This window comes from Narcine bancroftii, chromosome 4 (assembly GCF_036971445.1).
Source record: "Narcine bancroftii isolate sNarBan1 chromosome 4, sNarBan1.hap1, whole genome shotgun sequence".
NCBI lineage: Eukaryota > Metazoa > Chordata > Chondrichthyes > Torpediniformes > Narcinidae > Narcine > Narcine bancroftii.
In genome coordinates this window covers 253,117,094-253,128,260 of record NC_091472.1, presented here as the reverse complement: position 1 = coordinate 253,128,260, position 11,167 = coordinate 253,117,094, and the positions used below count along the sequence as shown (strand labels likewise).

Sequence of the window (11,167 nt, the reverse complement as noted above, 5' to 3'; positions counted from 1 at the left end):
CCAACTGGCAAGGGTGTGACTGGTCCTCTGACTCTACTCCAGAACATGGTTCATCAATATATGCTGGCTTCAACCTGTCAATAGAAACCAGATCAGCTTTTTCATTCCTGGTGATCACAATTGTCTTTGGATAGCATCGTAGGACCTGAAAAGGGCCATCATAAATGGGCTGAAGTGGTTTTCAAACAGCATCATGCTGAAGAAACATGATAATAGTGTTGTAAATCATTTGGCACATACACTGCCGGTGTTGCTTGCCCATAGGAGTAGGTTGGAATAATCTCATGTTTTCCTGTAGTCAATCAACATAATTAGCCGGATAATAGTGTTGTCCTTGGACTCAGATTCACCAATTCACCTGGCAAGGTTAACGTAGTGCCATATACTAGCTCTGCCACTGAACAACCAAGATCTACTTTAACGGCAGTACACACACCAAGGAGAACCATGGGCAAATGTTCACTCCGTGTCGATGCATCACCACTTGCTCTTGACGAAACACTCAACGAGGTCGGTGGCCTGAGGATGGTAAGCTGTAGTGAAAATATGGGTAGTGCCCAGAAGATAAGAGCTCAGAACAATGCTGCCTCGAACGGAGACCCTCGATCCATTGTAATTGTGACTGGAACACTAAAAGATGGAATCCAATGATCCACGAAAGCCAAAGTGACCATCTCAGCAGAGATGTCAGTAATACCTGCCACCAGGTAGTTTGGTCTTCACATGTGAGCAAATAAGTATATCCTCAAATGGTGGAAGCAGGTCTACCAAGTCCAGGTGCACGTGCTAGAAATGGGAATCTGGAACAACAAAATCCCTCAGCTTGAATTTTGTGTGTCTGGAGACTTTAAGGCATTGACATGGCAAGCAGATCTTTGCCCATAATTGAACATCCCATTTAACACGAGGCCAGGAAAAATAATTGATACGCTTCTCCCAGGATGTGATAGATTGTGAAGAGACTCACAAATCATAGCCGTTGGCACAAAAGGTCTAGGCCTTCCTGTGGAAAAATCGCAGACTAACTTTTCACCCAATTCATCCAGGGTCACATCTCGAAGATGGAGACCAGAGTTGATCCAGCAATACTGAATGAGATTGGGATCGGCATGCTGAGTACGAGCCATGGCCGTGAAATCAATGGCAGTAGTTGTACATAAGACATCAGCATTGACCACAGCATTCGCTTTTCCTCAAATGAGCTGTATGTCCAATAAAAATTGTAAGATGACGTCCAACTGTCAAAATTGTCTGGGCGAGTAGAGACGTGCATTTATACTCGCAGTATGCGTAAGAGGCTGGTGATCTGTATAAATGTTGAAAGAATGACCTCCTAATAAAAAGCAGAAATGTTTCACTGTGGGGTAGATGGCCAGAGTTCTCAACCAAACATACTATACTTAGCCTGAGCTGGTGACGGTTTGGCTGAACAGCACGTGAGCTTCCAATTTTCCACAGACTTGTTGCTCCATCACTGCTCCCACAGAGCTGACAGACACATCTGTGGTAAGGGAGAGCAAGGCGTTGGGCTTTTGATTTACAAGCATTGTGACATTTGCAAGTGCAGCCTTTACATCATTAAAAGCATGCAGAGCATCATCTCCCATAGTTAATGGTCTTTTGGACACGGACATCAGATCCTGTAGAGAGTTGCTGCCATTGGCTGCTCTGCATCTGCTGCAATCGCATTGCAGCCGCTGTAATCGCAACAGCACACTGCACATGCACGAGGTCCACAAGGTCGTGTTAGTTGAATTGAGTACTAGCAGGGAGCAAACGCCATGCTGCGGGCTCCCTCTCTCCCTCTCTCTTTGATTGTGTACCATAAAGTTGTTTGGTGACCTCATCTGCCGACTCATTTAGTTATTCAGCACGCAATAACAAACATGGTGTCAGAAGTGGGATCAAGAGCATCCAAAGCCTGAGGCCCTCCAATCAGTTGCAGTGAGTAACCAGAATCATGTTTGCAACAGTCACCATAATGGCGGATCGATTTAAACGGTCTGACCCACTTGCGTTTGAAGGAAATGTAGCAGAGAACTGGCGTATTTTTGAGCAAGAGTATGACATATTTATTGCGGCAGCACACAGCCTGCCTGCACCAGAGTGTACATTTTGTTAAATTTGGTTGGCCCGGAAGCCATTGAAAGGGAGAGGTCATCTATGTATGCAGACAAAGTGCGTGAAGGGGAACTAGTTACCAGCCCGGCTGAGCCAAGAAAGGACCCCAAAAGTTTAAAATGAAAATTCAGAGAAATGTGCAATCCACAGAGAAACGTGGTGATGGAAAGGCCAAAGGTCTTGCGAATCAATCCACTCATCAGTCAGAAATTGGAAAATCAAGATGAAGGCAGTTACAACTTTGGAATCCTCTATGAGGAATTAAAGATAGGATGGTTTGTGGTATTTGTGACAGCAGTGTGCTTCTTTGTCAGGCTTTGGATGCTCTTGATCCCACTTCTGTGCAACAGCGAGTTAACACTAGCAAAGGCCATCTCTACCTGTCTAGTGTATGAAACCACTGAGATAAACAGCCAAAAGATGGCTTCTCCACAACAGCGGGCCACCAGCATCAACACAATCCAGGCAGGACTGGTGAACTCGGTGGCTGGTGGCCAGGAGGAAGTACCAGCGGGGCCATTCCACACCCTCGTCCAGGGCAGCGTGCAGTAACTGCAGAGGCAATCACATGCTGAGAAGAGAAATGTGCTCAGCGTTTGACCAGCAGTGCAGAACCTGCAGAAAGTGGAACCATTTCAGCAGACACTGCAGATCCAGGCAGCAAACCAACACGGAACAGGCCCAAAAGGACAATCAACCAGTTAGAGCCAGAATGGAGGGAGACAACCCCGATGATGAGTATTATGTCGATGGGCTGACCCCACAGATAGCAGGAAACCCAGAGGAAACCTGGATCAGAGGAAACATCGAGGCCTTCGTATTCATGAATGTCAACAGCAGATGGCAATGGCAGAGATGAAGGATGACACAGGAGCAAAGTGCAACGTCATGTCACTAAAGACATTCAACCAGATGAAAAAAGCAGAACAGGTTAAACCATGTGTTAGGCCAATGAGGTGGCGTATGGAGGCAGCAGAATCCAAACCAATGGCACGGCGCAGCTACGGTGCTATGTACAGGGACGGTTACATGTATTAAAGTTCTTTGTGGTCCACAAGGACGTCATGCCTCTGCTAGGCCTGAGCACATGCATGGACATGAGACTCGTTTTGTTCAGCATCGAGGAACACCAGATAAGCCCCTCTGAAGAAGACCTATGACAGAAATATTTTTCCGAATACGGTGAGCTTTCCACAGACAAGCTTGGGAGGCTGCCGATGACATACTCCATGCGGCTCGACCCGGAGGGAAGACCATGATTCATCCAGTGCACTGCTTACTAGTGGCGATGAAGGGCAAGGTCAAGGGCGAGCTGAACAGAATGCAGGACTTGGGCATAATCAAACCAGTTTCGGATCCAACCAAATTGGTGTCCTCCATGATGACCACCAAGAAGAAAGACGGACAGGAGATCCGTATCTGCATAAACCTGTGAGACCTCAACTCAGCTCTGAAGAGACCGCATTGCCCCAGACGCACCGTAGAAGAAGTTGCTGTACAGATGGCTGGCACAACAGTATTCTCAGACCTAGATGCGAAAAACTCATTCTGGCAAGTCGCACTCGACTGTAACTCATCGCTACTAACCACGTTCAGGTTCCTGTAGATGCCATAATGAATCAATTCAGCCAGCAAAGTATTCCAGAGATCCATGAAGCAAATTTTTGCCAGGTACCCCTGTGCCATCATAGTCAATTATATATTGGTAGGTGGCAAAACTCAAGAGAAACATGACGCAAACTTAAAGAAGGTGCTCAACCGAGCACATAAGGTAAACTTGTGGCTCAACCCTCGGAAGTGCAGGTTCTGCCTAAACCAAGTCAGCTACATAGGCTACGTGTTCACCAGCAAAAGCCTAAAGGTGGAGCCCTCCAAAACAAGGGCCATTAGCAAAATGCTAATGCCCGTGGACGTGGCAGCCCTGCAGATTCCTTAGCATGGTAAACTATTTATCCCCAACTCGAGTGAGCTGACACCCCCATTGAAGCAGCTGACACATGGAGAGGAAGAGTGGACCTGGCACGAACAGCAGCAGAATGCTTTTGGCACTTTAAAGAGACATGTTTTGCCAACCAGTCCTCTCCTACTACAATGTACCAAGACCAGTGATGTTGACCTGCGACACTGCACAGTATAGCCTCGGTGCAGCATGCCTGCAAGACAGAAAACCGGTGGCAATATGCTTCAGGGTCACTCACTGATATGGAAACCAGGTACACACAAATTGAAAACAACTATTAGCAGTTGTTTTTGCCTCCTCTAAGTTCAATGACTATGTCTGTGGTAGGCCGATTACTATAGAAACTGATCGCCTATCTATCCCTGGTGATAATACTGATCAAACTAATACACGTGGTGCCAGAAAGACTACAGTGAATGATGCTCAGACTCCAGAAGTACAACATCACTCTGGTGCCCAAGTGCGTTAAGAAGATGCACTTAGCCGACGTGCTATCGTGTGCCCCCAAAAAATGCATGGTCCAGCAGGTCGAAGAAGACAGTTTTGATGTTATGACGGTCATCCACGTATCCTTTGCCTGGCTGGAGGAAATAAAAAAAACAGTGGAAGATGGTACGAAACACCCTAGGCACCTTCATCAAGGGTGGCTGGATGAACAAGCAGCACTGTCTGTCACCAGTAGTACAACCTGACTTTCCCTTCCGTAAGGAGCTACTCAATGACCAAGGGGTCATGACGAAGGGCCAAAGAGCAGTAATGCCCAGCTCACTGCAGAACACATAAATCAAAATCCTGTAGAGGACACTCAAATTCAGAGGTGACAAAACCCATGGCAAAGGACATTGTTTTCTGGCTAGGCATGATGGAAAAAATATACCAAAGGGGTGTGCAACAGCACTAAGCCACACCAGCAGAAAGAGCCACTGCAACTCCACCCCGTACCAGACCTACTCTGGTCAACTGTGGCAACAGACATTTTCGAATAGCAGAAACAACAATACTTGGCACTAATTGGTTTGAGATAGACCTGCTGTGCGACGCGACCTTCTCTGTGGTCATAACCAAGCTGAAACGACACTTCTCGGTGCATGAGGTGCCTTACACTCTGCTAACAGACAATGGCAGGCAGTTCACCAGCAAGAGATTCAGAGACTTTGCAATAGCATGAGGCTTCACCCACATTACTTAGCTTATCGATGCCACATCTCTACCATTCTCTATACAAACTCTCACCTCCTTCAACCTACCAAAATGCAATACCTCACACTTGTCCAAGTATCACAGGTTAGTGGAATGATTAGCACAAGGGTGTTGCAGCACAAGTGACCAGGGATCAAATCTGATGCTGTCTGCAAGGAATTTATACATTCTCTCCATGTCTGTGTGAATTTTCCTCAGGTGCTCCAGTTTCCCCCCCACCCCACTTCAAAATGAAGAGGGATTGGAGATTAATTTGAGTGTAATTAGGTGGCAGGAGTTTAAATTGCCAGAATCAGCATCTACCGAGCTGTAAATATTTTTTTTTATTAAAAAATTTAAATTCCATCTGCCATTCCTTGGCCCGCTTTCCCTTTTCAACTACAGTAAAATCTCCATATTCAAGCAACTGGAAGCCTCAAGGAACAGGAAAAAGAATTGCAGAAAATAAATAAGGTAAAAAAATACGTAAGTTTAAAATTCATGCCCCTCATGGTTAGTTTTGCCAATCGCGCTACATGCAATCTAAAGCATTTGGCAAATACAGCTGTCTGTCATCTACCAATCCCCATAGGTGCCAGAAATCGGGGGTTTTACTGTAGATCCTATTGTAATCTTCATCTTCGTCATTATCCACAAAACTGCCAGGGAGCATCCGTCAACTTACCTTCCATGTTAACAACATTGTCAATCAAATTATTGTAGATAACAATCAATGGTGGACCCAGCACTAATCCCTGTGGCACAGCACTTGTCACAGGTTTTAAATATGAATATCAACTCTCTATTACCACCCTCAAGCCAATCCTGTATCCAATTGGCCAGCTCATCCTGGATACAATGCAATGTGATTTTCCTGGCTAGCCTACCATGAGGGACCTTGTCAAAGGACTTGTTAAACTGCAAGTATTGACCTTCCCTCCAGAATCTGGTTGGTCAATGCTTCGTAAAAAACTCAAATTCATAATTTTATTCTCCAAAATTTAATCACATTTTGCAGTGTGAGCAAATCCTGCCTTTGCTTATCTGTCCTCATTCCCTGGACTTTCTTCCTGTTCTTTAATTTCACTCTGCATTTAGTGCTTGCTTTATTTAGTTGGCTGTGCAGATTCTCACTTGGAGTGAAACATGGAAGACTGCAGATGCTGGATGAACTCAACCGGTCTTATAGCATCCATAGGCTGTAAAGATATATTACCAACATTTCAGGCCTGAGCCCTTCAGTGTAAGCCAGTATTTTTCAACCTTTTTTTCTTTTTACTCACATATCAGTGCTCTGTGATTAGTAATGGATTGCTTAAGGTGCTATGTGGCTGGAAAGAAAAAGTTTGAAAACCACTGTTTTAATCATACCTAACTGACTCGTTATGTGCGCAGTTTTGTAACTCCAAAGGAAATAGGCCAATGACAATTTTTCTCAAGCAAAATATTTCAGTAACAATTGGATCTAGACCAGTGATTCTCAACCTTCCTTTCCCACTCACACACCACCATAAGCAATCCCTTACTAATCACATAGCACCAATGGCATATCAATTACTTAAAGTGGTATGTGAGAGAAAAGATGAGAAGAGAAAAAGGTTGAGCACCATTGCAATAAAGACAGAGTAAAAGGTGGAAGAAAGGGAGGGGAGGAGTCCAGACCAACAAACAAAATGTGTTAATTGGATATGAAGAGGAAAGGTAAAAATTCCCTTTCTGACCACCCCATCTTCCATCTGAGCACCCTCCAACTGGATGGCATTGACATCAACATTTCCAGTTTCCATTAAACTCACTGCCCCATTTCCTTCAGTTCTGCCTTGCTCTCCTTTCACAGAGCCAATATCAATTAGGGGCCCCAACCAGACTGAAGTGAAGCAACACTTCACTTGTGAATCTGCAGGAGTCGTTTTACTCCATCCAATGCTCCTGTTGAGGCCTTCTCTCCAAACAGGGAGATTGCTTCGCTGAGCAATCTGTCTGCAAAATTTGCCCAGCTGAGTTTCTCCAGCATTGGTGTTTTAACTTCAATCACGGTGCCTGCAGACTTTCGTGGACATCTTCTGCTCGTTGGTCTGGACTCCTCCCCCTCCCATTCATCCACCTTTCTCTCACAGTCTTGACTGAAACTCCTGCCTGCTTTATGCTGACATCTTGACTCGGGTTTAGGCCCGAAACGTCGGTAATCCATCTTAACCTCCTGTGCTTAACCTCCTGTGGACGCTGCGAGACCGGCTCAGCACCTCCTTCCTTTCCTGCCACCCGAGCAGCGCAGTGCGCCTGCGCCACACTTGGTCCGACCGCACGCTGCTCGACCGCAGGCACCTCCCCTCCCATTGTCGTTGCCAGGGCGTCCACGCGAGCCGGTATTACCCAGAAGACGGCGCGACGGCGGTAACGGCCTGGTTGGGTTGAGAGCAAGTGAATCGTCGAGTTTGACGACGACGACGGAGCGAGCGAGTCAGCGGCACACAAAGTGACATGCCCCCCAAGAAGTCGTCCAGCCAGCCCAGCAAGAAGATCGAGCAGAAGAAGAAGGAGAAGATTATCGAGGTGAGCGGGGCGGAAAGAAGGTTATCAGCCGAGCAAATTCGGCCCAGAAGCCGGGTCCAAATCCAGAAAGCGAGCGTGGGCGCGCAAGCGGGCGGGGTCGCGCCTTAACATGGCCTCCTGCCCTGAGGCTGCGTGCCCGGAGTGGAGGTGTCCCGCGTTGGGGGAACAAAGGCAGCACTGATTCCCTTCGCAGCCGCCCCCAGGCCATGCGGTCGGGAATGGACGGAGGAGCATGTCGTTCGCTCCTCCCAAACGCCACGCTCTTCCAACCCTGGCGTTCTCCCTTGCGGCTTCTGCCTTCGTGCTCATTCGGATTCCTAACACGGGCTAGTATCACACAAGTTGGCAAGTGCATTTGGCTTTCTTTTACCTCCATTGAATGGGCGTGTGTTGACACTTGTCCCTTTCTTGATGTCCTGTCCCCAGCTTGCTTATTTTTGCCAGTGGAGACACCGTATTGAACTTCTCGCCTAAATTTGGAAGAAGTGTCATGAGTTAGAAATAATGATGGATTTGGGAACAAGTAAAAATGCTGGAGGAGGGGGGGGGGGGGGATGTGAAAGCACAATGTTGGAGAAATTTATGTCCTTTATGTAGCAAAGATAAAAGATACTTAACCAACGTTTCGAGCTATTGAAAAACGTTGACAGGCTTCCAAATAAAAAGGAACATGGTCCCAAAAGACAAGAGGTATAGGATGAATACCCCTTATCTGAAATGCCCGGGACCAGAAGTGTTTAGGATTTCTGATTTTGGAACACCATTTTTTAAAAGAAGCAATACTTGCAATCACATTACAATACAAATATTTACATATACATCTTCAGTCTGTAATGTGCTACTTGCATCCGCTATGTCCTGTTCTCTGATGGGGATTTCTGAGTTCTATTACGTATTACCTTATAGGAGCATGGACAAAAAATTTTGGATTTTGGATCATTTCAGATATTCAACCTGTGGAGAAGGGAGGAAGGGCACAGCATTAAACAAGGGGAGGATGGATAGCTTGGTGAATAGAGGAGGAAGGGGATGGTGTGCTGAGGGGATGGAGAGCAGGTTAGCAGAAACCAGAAAAGTAAATGTTAATGCCATCTTTAGAGTGCCCAAACAGAAAATTGGGTGTTATTCTGCGGAAGTCAGCTTGCGCTGTAATAAAACAAACATCAAAATACACCCAAATCAGTTAAGCATATTCAGCCTTGATAATGCTCGCGGAAATAAGGGATACAAAGAATGAGTAGACAGTGGCACTCATTCCCTGCACTGAGCCTCACTCAATTCGTAGAGCATTTGGGTACTTGTATAATAGTCTTGTAGTTTCACAAGTTATTTGTACAGATTTATTGCAGTTGATTGTTCCTGCTTTTCATTAATATATATCCTTGTAGTTTCTCTAGATTTGCAACTTAATTAACTTCAGATAGGTTAATCTTACTCGACTTTGGTCAGTTTATATTTGTCTATTTGAGCCATATCTTGTTTTGTTTTCAGACATATCAAACAATCTTGTACTTATGAAACTGCTCGTCTATTGTCTAATTGTGAATCTTGAACTGCAAGGTTAGCAAATCTTTATAAGTCTATAAATAGAGCTGAGGTGCCTTCCCTTAATGTTTGACCTTGTTTGGCATTCCTTCATATTCCCTCCTCAGTAATCCCAAGGCACAAGTGGATCAACACAGGAACACCTCAAGGAAGAGTGCTTAGCCCACTGCTCTAGTCATTATACACCCATGACTGTGTGGTCAGGCACAATTCTGACGCTATCTACAAATTTCTCATTGACACCACGGTTGTCGACAGAATCACAAATGGTAATGAGGATGCGTATGGGAGATAGATAGATCAGCTATTGAGTGGTGTCATGTCAATAATCGCGCTCAATGTTAACAAAACCAAGGAGTTGATTGTGGACTTCAGGAAGAAGTCAGGGGAACGTGACCCAGTCCTCATTGAGGGCTCAGTAGTGGAGAGGGTCAAGAACTTCAAATTCCTGTGTGTCAACATCTCCGAAGGTCAGTCCTGGAACCTCCATTTCAATGTAATCACGAAGAAGGCTCGCCAGTGGCTATACTTTGTGAGGGGCTTGAGATTCGGTATGTCACCAAAGATGCTCAAACTTCTACAGGTGACCATGGAGAGAATTCTGGCTGGTGCATCACTGCCTGGTATGGTGGTGCCAACTCTTCAGGACAAGAAAATACTCCAGAGGGTTGTTAACTTGGCCTGTGACATCACAGGCACCAGTCTTCACTCCTTCAAGGACATCTACAAGAGGAGGTGTCTTAATAAAACAGCCTCAATAGTCAAAGAACTCCACTACCCAGGCCATGCCCTCTTCGCTCTGCTACCATGGGAAAAGGTTACAAGAAACTAAAGATGAGCATCAGTGGCACAAGGACAGCTTCTTCCTCGCTGCCATCAAATTCCTGAATGATCAATGAACCAAAGATACTGCCTGCCTTTTCATGCACTATTTAAAAATATATATATATATATAGTAAGGGTGGTTTATATGAATGTTGGTACTGTGATTCTGCTGCAAAACACTAAATTTCATGACTTGTTTATGACAATAAATTCTGATTCTGATCATTCAAAAGAATTGCAAGAGTAGCACTACTAGTTGGATAATTGCTAGGACTCACAATCCTTGGATAAAAGTTATCCATCATCCCTTAAAGGGCCATCAAGATGGTCCTTGTGGAAGATAATTGTCTCCCTATGGTTTGTACTTCATGTATCTTGTTTTTAATATGGGCCGCTAAGTGAGTGATATTTTTAAAGCATTGGGGATGTATGTACAATTTTCTTGCCCCACTTCTGTTCAGGTCCCTCCTTTTTCTGCAACAACTAAGTCTAAAGCCAAACGATTCTTTAAGGCCACTGTTCGTATGGGCACTACTTCACCTGTAAGTTGACAAATCTGGGTCTGTATTTTTCTGAATAATGGCAGTTTCATTGGCAAGCTTTTCTAGGATGCTGACCATGTTAATCAATTTCCATAAAGTTGGGAAAGAGAATCATAAAGAACTTCAGTCTCACAAATGGCTCTCTTCACTCTGTCCCATACCAAGAGAAGATCAGTGATATTCTCAAAATGTTGTATGGCTGGTGTGAAATAGACTAAATAATAACACCCCTTCCAATAGTATGGTAGCCATGGATATTCTTTTTACCCATCAGACCAGTAAGTAGTGTTCTGGGTGTTATTAAAGAGACATCCAAACTGGCCTCTAGTCCTGGTGTAATGATCAGTATCTGTAATGTTTTTATCTCCTTTACAAAAATAGATTGGTAAACTTATTCAGTGTGATAAATGAGAGCTGTGTGGACAGGTTGTACTGAGGCTTA

The 11,167-nt window shown here is 45.1% G+C and overlaps 1 protein-coding gene and 1 long non-coding RNA gene across 2 annotated transcripts in view; one reads left to right on the top strand and one right to left on the bottom strand.

The window, feature by feature from the left end:
- Positions 1 to 6,242: 6,242 nt before the first annotated feature.
- LOC138761870 (uncharacterized) lies at positions 6,243 to 7,994 on the bottom strand. The gene is made up of 2 exons (XR_011356553.1): positions 7,397 to 7,994; positions 6,243 to 6,459 (listed from the first exon to the last, which is right to left on the bottom strand). It is a non-coding gene; the product is annotated as an uncharacterized lncRNA (long non-coding RNA).
- zc3h15 (zinc finger CCCH-type containing 15) overlaps positions 7,594 to 11,167 on the top strand; it is a 34,923-nt gene continuing 31,349 nt past the window's right edge. Inside the window, exon 1 of the mRNA XM_069934773.1 lies at positions 7,594 to 7,813. Coding sequence (XP_069790874.1) covers positions 7,742 to 7,813 — 72 coding nt within the window. The 5' untranslated portion in view covers positions 7,594 to 7,741. The remainder of the gene's footprint in view (positions 7,814 to 11,167) is intronic.